Genomic DNA, 11,371 nt, shown 5'->3' with positions numbered 1-11,371 from the left:
AGCCTACCACAATGTATTTACACCAAGATTTACACGCACGCTGATTCATTACATCTAAAAAATAGCATATACTGATGTGTTTGTTCGTTTATGTAATATATTTTGGTCGTAATACATTTTTAAAAATAATATTGTCGACTTTATTCATAAAAATATAATGTGAATCGTAATAAACAGAGCAGAGACTCCGCCCTCATTATGGTGATTGACGTGCTTTTCAGCCTTTCGTTTCGCTCCTCGCGTGTGACGTCACCGGCTGTGTCGTCTTCCCGGTTTTCTCCGCCTTTCCGCTTCCTTTCCGCCTGCACGAGCCCGCTAGTGAACACGCGAGACTCCTCTCCACAAAGTGAGTGAATAAATACAGTCGTATAACAAAGCCATATGAGTCTCAAACGAGTAAATACTGAGCGTTTTCGAGTCAAAAGCACCCGCAGTTCTTCATAAGTGAGAGAGATGTAGTGCAGAAGCTCAGATTGACGTGTTGGTACACAGCCTGCTAGCGGTAACGTTAGTAGTAAACCGCCATGTGGCTTAATGAGTTTACTCCAAATTGTTTTTTTCCGACCATCAACTGACATTAAAAGCCTTTTGTGCTTTTAATTTTTAATTGTATTACTAGTTTGGATAGCCTGACGTTTATGCGTACGTGTTTGTATTGCACTGTATTGTTTATTTAAGCTTTAACCAATATTTGCATTCGTTGTATTCGTATGAGTTAAATTTTTAGGTTAATTTCATGTATAATAATTGTCAATAGACCGTAAAATTATAGTTTTAAAGGGATAGTTCATAAGTTTTATTTATGGGCAAGCTAAATTGTATGGGTGTTTCCCAGTACTGAGTTGCACCTGTAAGGGCGTCCGCTGTTTAAAACATGCTGGATAAGTTTGTGGTTCATTCCGCTGTGGCGACTCCTGATAAATAAAGGGACTAAGCTAAAGAAATGAATATAAAGTACTTTAAGTGTTTAACTTAAATAATTATTAATAATTAACTAATTTAAGTGTTTTACATTTTTGTTGTCTTCTGTGTCCTATGAACGTCCTTGTCATGTACCTATATACAGACGAAGACAAAATTATTATCCCTAATTCCTTTTCAAATATTTCCAATAATCCATTTTAAACATCGTTAATAATTGTAATAACTTTGGGTTTTGCCATGATGATCGTGCATAATACAGTACAAAGTGACATTTAAAGGCCTGTCTTTTAATTTGTAATTTCTTAATAGTTCGGATCTGCTGATATTTATGGGGCATTTTACCAGTAATGTACATTATATGTCCCTGAAAAAATTAAAAAACAAATACAGTGAATAAAGAATTTTAACTTAAAAATGGTCTAAAATGGACTGATGGTTGATTTTTGCGTGTTGTCCTGTAAAGGTATGTCATTCATTTGGTTTTCAGATTTTTGTTTGTATTAAAAACACTACAAATGTACAAACCCAGTTCTTGTCCTCAGCCCAATTGATTTTACAGCTTTGATAGTTTTGTTAGCTAAAAACTGTTATTTAGAGAAAAAAAATCTGAAATAGCAAGTTTAAGTTGTTATCATTCACATAAGTTGATTAAAAACATGAAATTATAAATAAATTATTCAAATATTTTACGATCGTCCCCATGTTTATGTCAGTCCTGTCACATTTGCATTAAATTGAACACAAAATTCGTGTAAAACACCTTTAAGGCTATGATTTGGAAGTGACATCATTTGATGGAGAAGCTGACAGTGATCGAGGATGATGATATAATAGTGAACACGAGACTCCTCTTAGCAAAGTGAGTGAATAAGTACACTCGTATGAACCGTCTGGAAACGAACAAATAATGAGTGTTTGAGTCAAAAACACCCTCAGTCATTCATTAGTGAGACTGGTGTTGTGCAGAAGCTCAGATTGGTGTATTGGTACACAGTCTGCTAGCGGTAGTAAACCGCCATGTGGCTTAACAAATCAACGCCACTGTAATAGTTTTAGCCATTATTTTATTTAGAGCACCAACTAAAGCTGCGGTCACTCTGCGCTTTGTGTGTGTGAAATTCTGTCGTGCAGAGCTGCAAAAAGAGGCGGGATTAAACGAGTTGATTAAACATTTAAAAAAGCGAGCGATTGCTCCATGTTTTAAATCTCTGTCGAGAAATGTCATGTTTTGATCTTCGATTGGTCTCACGCAGTCAAGTGAAGCGATTTCGCAGGTCAGAGTTCACCAAGCTTGAACTTTGCGCCGCAGCTACCTGCGAAACTTGACGCATGACCTTGCGTTTCCTGTCAGATGCATTCGCATGCGTATGAATGGAAGTCTATGGGAGAAAAAGTCAAGTGTGACCGCAGCTTTATACCAAAAGCCAATATAGGGTAATATATGCTGATGTTTATGTGTACGCGTTTGTGTTGTAACTTACTGCAAAATTAACTCAGTTTATCGTGTTATATATATATATATATATATATATATATATATATATATATATATATATATATATATATATATATATATATATCGTTATGCTATGACAAATTTGTAGTCGTTCACCTGACTTAAATTTAAGGTTAATTTTATGTCAAGTTATTGGACCGTAAAATTAGAGTTCATTTAAAGGGATACTACACCAAAAAATGTAAATGTGAAATTGGGGTTCATTTAAATTCAGCAGTTGTATATACTCTAGTTTATTGTATGTCTAAACTATATTAGTTTTTATTGTTCAAAAATATTTTAGAAACTTGTTTGTAAATTTATGTATTTAATATGTATCACCAATAAATATATCCAGACTTTGCCTTGAATATAGCCAGTGCTCCATAACGTTAAAACAAATTAGTATATGTTAAATTATTAGGCTGTTTGGTTTTCACGTGCTTCATTATAAGTTGACGTAAAATAAATATTCTTTAAATACAAGAGTATTGTATAATTAAGTTATTAAAAAAAACATTGTTAATGGACCATTCAGTTACTGCATACTGTATAAAGGGATTTTTTTTCTCCCAAAAATGTCAACATCCTCAACATTTACTCTGTCGGGTAGTTAAAATCTTATGCCTTTCTTTGTTCTGATATACTGAAGAATGTTGGAAGAAAAGCTGCCATTGTCCTCTGTAGTAGGAACAAAAATACTGTGGAAGTCAATGGCTGTTTTACCCCTAACATTCTTAAGAATATTAAGAAACAGTTTTGGAACAAGTAAAGGATGATTAAATGATAGCAATTTTAATTTTTGGATGAACTGTCTCTTCAATGATGATCATTGTTTAGTTTAAACTTGCTGTTAATCCATTAAGTGCTTGTTTATTTGTTGTAGGATGCGTTACGTAGCTGCTTACCTGCTCGCTGCCCTCGGAGGCAAAGACAGTCCCAGCACTGGAGACATCAAGAAGATCCTGGAGAGCGTCGGCATTGAGGCCGATGACGTCCGTATGAGCAAGGTGAATATTCAAGAAAGTCATTATACAGGAGTAAAGGGTGTGCTCTTGAGGGATTGCCAATTTGACTTATGTGCTTCTCTTTATGTTAGTTTTTAGGATATCTATAAGCTAGTGTGCTATGGAACAGTGGCAAAATTTACATTTAGAAGTTATAACCTGATACAAACATCCAAAGCTTGCAGTTTGTCGCTTCCACCAAAATGAATTGACCAAAATGGATTTATACGTCACCTCAAGCTTCAGTTTCTCATCAAATCTTCTGACCAATCAAATGCTTTATGGTATCTGACATATCCTGTTTAATGCTTCACTTTGTCTCAAAATGCAATTAGCTGTTTTTAAGAGGAGGAGCTACTTTATGCCCCGCCCTCCATGCTTAAGTTAAGATTACGTCAAACTTTTCAAAGCACTTCATGGGACCTTTAAAGATGGTGTAAAATGTTACATTACAATGTTAATTTTGCTAGCACACATTGATCTTTACTTAAACAATCTCAGAAAGTTAATCCACTGAAAAAAAAAAGAGTTTTTGGTAATCTTCAATCAAAGCCTGACCATTTCCTTCTGTGTTTTATCGGTCCTTCTCAGTTGATGTCAGTTTGACAATTCAACCACAATATTTTTAACCATGCCCCGCTTACTGTTCGTTTTTTTATGGGTGAATGATGTGAAACTTCACCTCTACTAAATATTTCATTTCAGTTGGAAGTACATGAACTTACTGAAATAAGTCTCATCAACTTCTGGTTTGCACAGACTTTAACAGTCACTTTTTGTGTTGCAGGTTGTGGCTGAACTCAATGGCAAAAATTTGGAGGAGGTGATTGCCCAGGGTGAGTTGGTCATTATTTGAAACTGGTTGCATAATGGTTAAAGATGTCAATGGGGTCTTTGACTTAATTTTATAAACCTCTTGCTTCAAGCCTAGTTGCCAGATGCAAAAAAACTGTTTCTATTATTAATAAGATTTTAAATCAGAGGAGAAAGTCGTCGTCTTGGTATTAAAAGTTGCATGGGGAAGAAAATGTCTTTTTATACCAAACTAAAAGTCCAGTTTTCCATCCTATCATAAAGCAAATCTTTTTTAAAGTTTCAAAAAAAAAAAAATAAATAATAAAATAAGGTGTGAATGTGGGCAGAGAGCATAGAATCACCATGAGCACTCTAGTGTGATTTGGGAAATTTGGAATGACCATTTTGAAATGAAAATTCCAATAGAACAAAAGCAAATTATAAGTTATGTGCTTTTTAAGTAAATAAATAAAAAAACAAAGCAGCTGCTTGCCATCGCGACAACAATAAGATCCGATGGAGGTGATCGCTTTTACTCAAATGGCGGAATCGTGCTGCTGTTGCAATGGAATGTTCTCTTGGTCATTCTAAGCTCTTTGATGTGGGTCAGGTGTGTTTTCATTAAGTAGTTAGGGTGGCTAACTGTAGTATTGGTAACCTAGCAACTAACAGTAAACAAGGTAGCCAAAGTTGAGACAGCTAATTGGTCACGTGGCTGTAATGTGTGCTACATCAGTTTATTCAGCAAATGTTTCCTTCTCAGTTTAACCCCTTTTCCCCCAAGTCCAAAACCACCTCAAGCAAGCACAAAAGCTTTTTCGCTAGTCAATAGGTTATTCGAATTTTGTCACTTGCCATCACTTGTTTCTAACAGTGCAATGGAAACCCAGATTATGTCAAGACACTTGATACAAAACTAAGAAGTCAGGTTTGTGTTCTGAGAAATGTAACAAGTTTACAGAGTTTTTACTTAAAATAATGCATCTGTCAGTGCAGTGTAAAAATTGCTTTCTTTCTAAATTGAGTTTTTCTCACCCCATTGGCAGATAAATTGCTTCTATACAGTGCTTCCATACACCATATTTGGTGGTGACACATGAATAATACTACTATTATCATCCCTTTACACTTTTTTTTTATATCAGCCCATGAAAGCCAAACATTTGCGATTAATTAACAAGTGGAAAATCTCTCGCTCTGCACGTTTCCTTCTGCTGGTTCTGTGTGCGTGCGAGAACTCAACACTCACACAGACATTCTCACCTGCTCTGCAGACCCACAGAGATGCACCTTTTGTGCCAAAATCCATCCGGTTGTAGTTTCTGAATTTCCTAAAATGTTCGGTATTCGGGTTTTACTCTCACTTTCTAAGGTTGCCGTTATTTTTACGTGTTTTTGCATTACTTTTAAAACATTAATTAAACATTAAGTTATTAATACACATTAAATTATACCAGAAGAGACAAAATATACTGGCTGTAAAGTATTTGTACACCATTAAAAATGGCCAATCAACTAATTTACCTTATTTAAATATACACTTTTTATTCTAGTTATAATAATATTTAGCAGTGTCTATTTTTATTACATTTTTCGGTTATTTATTTCGCATTTGCTGTATTTTAATAATTTAATCTTAATATATTACATACTTTATACAATGCTTTGGCAATACTAAATGTCATGCCAATAATGCAACTTTAGAGAGAGCATGCTTTACCTGTCAATGGGTGGACATGGCTAGCAATAGAAATAGTGGATTTCTTTTATTTCAACAACCTTTTTAAAATAACTTTTACCCATTAAAAAGAAAAGGTGTGTAAAAAAAAAAACTTTTTTGTTTGTTGGATGTAGTTAACCATTTATGTGCCGTGGGTAAAAGGTGTGTTTCAATCCGGCTGCCAACGCAAGTGTATTTCAAACGTTGGGGCCGGGTGACATGGGCAAAAAAATCATATCTGTATATTTAGGAGGAATGATGTTATACGATATATATCTGGTATTTCCCCATAAATGGTTACCTTGAGAGACAAAGCCTTTATTAAAACTTTATTAAACAAAATATAATTAAAATACAGGGGTTTCCCTCCCTGTTATTATCATCATAATTATCATTATTTTATTGTTATTTGTTGAAAGAGTAGCTAACGGCGAGTTTGTTGTAATAACTCCTGAACTTTGGTGTGGTTTCACTTTTAAAAAAGCGCTATGAATTCGTCCCATTTTGGCGTTTTTAATTCTTTATGAACACATTCTGGTGCTGCTTGTCAATTCGACAAGGCTTCTGTGTTCGTTCTTGCTGTCAATTGTGGAAGAAGTTATCGATAAAAGGTCTCTGATAAATCGCTGTGACGTGCGTGCAAGTGAGGGGGAGTCGGATTTGTCCGGGCAGTCAGATTTCGATACAACACTGGCACTGCATGTTCCTCCATGTCACGTCAGTGATGGGTCGTTCTTAAACGATTCGTTCCTTCTGAACAAATCTTTATTATGACTCAGAGAGTGAACCATTCATTTTGCGCATGCGCACATTTGTGCAAGTGGAGCTCACGTGCTACCTTGGCATGGTCTGTTTCGTGCAGAATGCACACGTGTGGCCTCAAACCATATCGATATGAAAGATATCGGGTAATCCTGCATCATGTTGGAGAGTCATATTGATATATCTCCAGAACTCGATATACCGCCCAGTCCTAATTTACATTCAACATTTTTCTTCATATAGTTCATTAGAGTTTCTATGCTTAAAAAAACAGTTTGATTTATTAAAGAATCATGAAATCTGGAAACCGTGTATAAGAAACATTTTACTTGATAACTATGGTCAACCTGGAGAATAGGAAAAAACCTACTGATGCTTTTAAAAGCAAGGACTTGAAGTCTTATTTTCTCTGGCTTTCATTTATGTTAACAGTGGTCATGTAAGATTGTCCTATAATTTACTGCACTAGGTAGTTTTGAAAGTAATTTTATAAATAGTTTTGTTTGCATCATTTGTAAATTCCATCTTTCAGAAAAGTTTCTCAGAAATTGCGCTTTGATTACTGCAAAAGGGTTCTTGGAAAGCCTTTTATAACACTAAACGGAAATTTGTTGTTCAGAGAGTTTGTGGAAACCCTGCAGGTCACTTTAACCTCAGTCAAGCTGTTCCTGCAGGTACTTTAACTTCTGGAGGAAAATCATCAGAGGCTACGTGACATTTCTGCTTGGTCAGCATATGAGTGTCCTGTTTTCATCTTCATGAGCATTTCTGATGATCTGTGTTTGTCTCTGTTGGACAGGTTTCAGTAAGCTGGCCAGTGTGCCGTCCGGTGGAGCTGTAGCAGTTTCCAGTGCCGCTGCCCCATCTTCTGGAGGATCTGCAGCCGCCCCTGCCGGTCAGTGTCTCCTTTTTCATTTAGACTTGCCCCGAGTTACTACGAGAACATTTTTGTACTTTTTAGTGTTGTGCTTTAGGTTCTAAAATATACTTTGAAGATACTAATATGGACATTTTAGATAAATAAAAATGTGTTTTTTAAAAAGGTACCATCTCCGCTTTTGTACAATTTAAGAGTGTATGATTATGGATGTGTAATATTCTCTTAGAGAGGTTTTTATTTATTGTTTTGGAAGGAATAATATCTACTTGAGTCATGCTCTGTGAGGGCTAATATGTGGGTGGTTTGATGCAAAACACTTTTTGATGCGAAAGTTAAGCAAATAGCCAGTTCTGCCTTATACCACAGGATTAAGAAGCAGATCTGATTTATTGAGGCGTTTCGTTTTGTACGTCATCAAACTTGCGACATTGTGGTACTTCTCTGCCGTTTAATGACGTAGAAGAAAGAGCGTGTGTGGAGACATCGACATGGGAAACAACAACAACCGAGGAAACATGGAGGAAAGTGGTCAGCCACCACAATTTGCTCCCACCAGACCCGTGATCTCTCTCGTACCCACAAATTCCTCTGAATGGTGGAGGACACCATATTTGAACCATAGGCTCAAGCTGCGTTGACAGCCCTTTTCCTCCTCCTCCTCCTCCTTTGCCTTAATCATTTTAAAGTTGGGTGAACTTCGCATATTTCGCAGAGCTAAAAGCAAGACAATTTCTTCTAGTGGGGCGCTGATGCTAGAATCCGCCTTTATGCATACGCAACATCGTAAATTGTATGGCAAGTCTAAACGCATGAATCGGATATGGGTTACAATTAAAAGAACAGGCATAAAAAAAAAAATCACATAGGCAACAAATCGGAATTAGGCATCAAGATCTGACTGTAAACGGGGCCTCAGATTCAGAGTTCGACATGAGGATATGAACTAGTAAATAATATAAATATTATGGACATAAACATTAGGTGCGCAGGTTACATTGTAACCCCGTGTCCTAACAACACGCTATGTGACCAGATTTGCAGTGCTTAGCAATTTGGCTGTTTGCACCAGACGAAACATGACAGAAATTTAAATACAGCCATTCAGAAGCACAGAATATGCAGAATGTACATGCTGAATCACTGTGTGTTGGTTTTGAGTCACAATTCTAAAGTTCAGTTTTAAAGGGTTTATTTTATTTTCAAGATCTGAGGTGAACTATCCGCTGCTGCTTTCAGTATAGCAATAAATGTCATTTCTAATATATTAATTCGAGGTGTTGATTAGGACAAACTCCTTTTAATATGGAAAATATTCCTTCTATCGCTTGCCATTGCTTTTAGTTAGAAAACACTTCAGATCAGCCTTTCGGCTCGACAGTCAGACTCGCTCCTGTTGGTCCTCAATCTGGCAATCTGTGCTTGTGTTTTGATTCAGAAGTGCAATACCTAGTGCAACCACTGGGTGTCAAACTTGCACACTGCACCTTTAAACTTAATAAATTGCTAAATTCTGTGCTCTACTATACATTTAATTGTAAAGCCTATACAGATTCCCTACAGTGAACCAGGAAAGTTGATTCGTATTTAGCAATGAATTTATTTACTGTGAATTTGTCGTTTTTTAACACTTCTGATAATTGAATATTAATTAGATCTCGTTATACTGTTGTCTCGCTATCTGTGCACAGCAAACACAAGCACACGCAGTAAACTCAGATCAATTCATTCAGATATTTTCATCTGATTGTGCTGTAATTCTTTTGAAAGGTGTATTTTGTGTCATGTGCTGCCATGTTATGCTTCAATACTTCTGAGCGTTTGTTGGTTTAAGCGGATGTTGTATTGTTGGGCATGTAATGTTCATAAATTTTTTCCTGTTTATTTTTACAGCGGAGGAGAAGAAAGAGGAGAAGAAAGAGGAGTCTGAGGAATCCGATGATGACATGGGATTCGGACTCTTTGACTAAACTCTCTCCACGGGACCAAAATAAAGTTTATTACAAAATCATTTTCGCCTCCTTGGGTCATTTCAGATGTTCAAATGAAGGTCATATAATTAGTGATGGAAATTTGTACTTCGAGATCACACACCAGAGCCACATATTACTGTTTTATTGTCTTAAATGTGTGAATGAGCTTTATTAAACTTGTCCTAGTAATTTAGTTTTGAAAATTGCTCAACTTTAATATTAGCTCACCCTTTTTTTGATAGTGGCATGCTGTTCATGATGATCAAAGATTTTAGAGCAGGGGTGTCAGTCAGTTCCTGGTGGGTCACAGCCCTGCACAGTTTAGTTCTGCTCTAACGCTGCAGTCACACTAGAGTTTAAGCATGTAAAATTCTGTCGAATGGCGCGAAAAGGGGTGGGATTAAACAAGATGATTAAACATGATTGCTCCATATTTTAAATTTCTGTACTAAGAGGTCATGTTTTGATCTTCAATTGGTCTCACCCAATCATGTGATGCGATTTCGCAGGTCAGAGTTCACCAAGCTTGAACTTTACAATGCAGCGATCTGCGAAACTTGACGCATGACCTTGCATTTCCGGTCTGACGCATTCACGTCATAGACCGGAACATCCCTATAGACTTCCATTCATACGCACGCGAGTGCGTCAATTTTCGCAGTTCACTGCGTTGCAAAGTTCCAAGCTTGAAGTCTGACCTGCAAAATTGCATCACTTGACTGTGTAGGACCAATCGAAGATCAGAACATGACCTCTCAGTACAGAAATTTTTAATATGGACCAATCGCTTGCTTTTTTAAAATGTCTAATCATCTTGTTTAATCCCGCGCTTTTTCGCAGCACCATATGACAATTTCGCAAACTTAAACTAGTGTGACCGTATCTTAACCTGTAGGTTTCAAACAAGCCTAAAGGACTCAATTAGTTTGATCAGGTGTGTTTAATTAGAGTTGCAACTAAACTGTGCAGAACTGTGGCCCTCCAGGAACTAACTTTGACACCTGTGGATAATTTTTTTAACTGCATCAGGCTGGTAAAACTAGCTACTCTACTAATGCCACATTAGCAGGGTTCTTAACTTTTTTAAATCGCTGCACTGCGTTATTTAAAGGCCCAATATTAGCTTAAATACACATTGATTAAAGAAACCACCATTCACCAACCACAAGTCTGAGTTAAACCGTTGACTTGAGCCATTTTTGAAAATATTCTTGTTCTTGTTTAGGCGTCATTATTAGCTTAGCATGATTCATTGAATCAGGTTTGACCGTAAGCATTTCATTAAGTTATTTTTTTCTATGTAAAGCTTAAGGTCTCTAGTTACATCGCGTAATAAGATTGACGGAAAATGAAAAGTTACAGTTTTTAAGGTAATATTGGTAGGAACTATCATGGTGCAATTGTCGAGAAAATCTTCTCAAATAAAAGGTAGAATGTTTCAAATTACTTGTGCAGACTAGTCATTTCATTTCGCAATACCTCAGTGTACCAGGATCTGCTGACAAAAACATCTTAAACCAGCCTAAGCTGGTCGACCAGCCTGGTTTTAGTTTTTTTTTGTTGTTTTTTTTTTCATTTCCAGCCTAGGGTTAGCTGGGAAATGACCCGCCTATCTAGCTATGTCCAGTTTAAACTAGACTGGTCAAACTGGTTTTAACTGGTTATTTCCCAGCCTGACCAGCTAAGACCATTTGGAAATGGCCAAAACCCCTCTAAAACCAGGCTGGTCATCCAATTGAGCCGGATTAAGCTGTTTTTACAGCAGGGGTAAGTATTGAATTTGCAAACCATGAAAACGTTTTTTTTAATCCTGACTGA

General features: G+C 36.5%; 1 protein-coding gene across 1 annotated transcript; it reads left to right on the top strand.

Moving 5' to 3' along the window:
* Positions 1-257: 257 nt before the first annotated feature.
* Positions 258-9,591, top strand: rplp2l (ribosomal protein, large P2, like). The gene is made up of 5 exons (XM_056461033.1): positions 258-346; positions 3,306-3,429; positions 4,214-4,262; positions 7,503-7,598; positions 9,474-9,591. The coding sequence occupies exons 2-5, from the start codon at positions 3,307-3,309 to the stop codon at positions 9,548-9,550; spliced, it is 345 nt and encodes a 114-aa protein (XP_056317008.1). The 5' UTR covers positions 258-346; position 3,306; the 3' UTR covers positions 9,551-9,591.
* Positions 9,592-11,371: the final 1,780 nt, after the last annotated feature.

Source organism: Danio aesculapii, chromosome 7 (assembly GCF_903798145.1).
Source record: "Danio aesculapii chromosome 7, fDanAes4.1, whole genome shotgun sequence".
Classification (NCBI taxonomy): Eukaryota; Metazoa; Chordata; class Actinopteri; order Cypriniformes; family Danionidae; genus Danio; species Danio aesculapii.
Note: the sequence above shows the minus strand (reverse complement) of the source record. Positions and strands in the feature narration are given on the sequence as shown.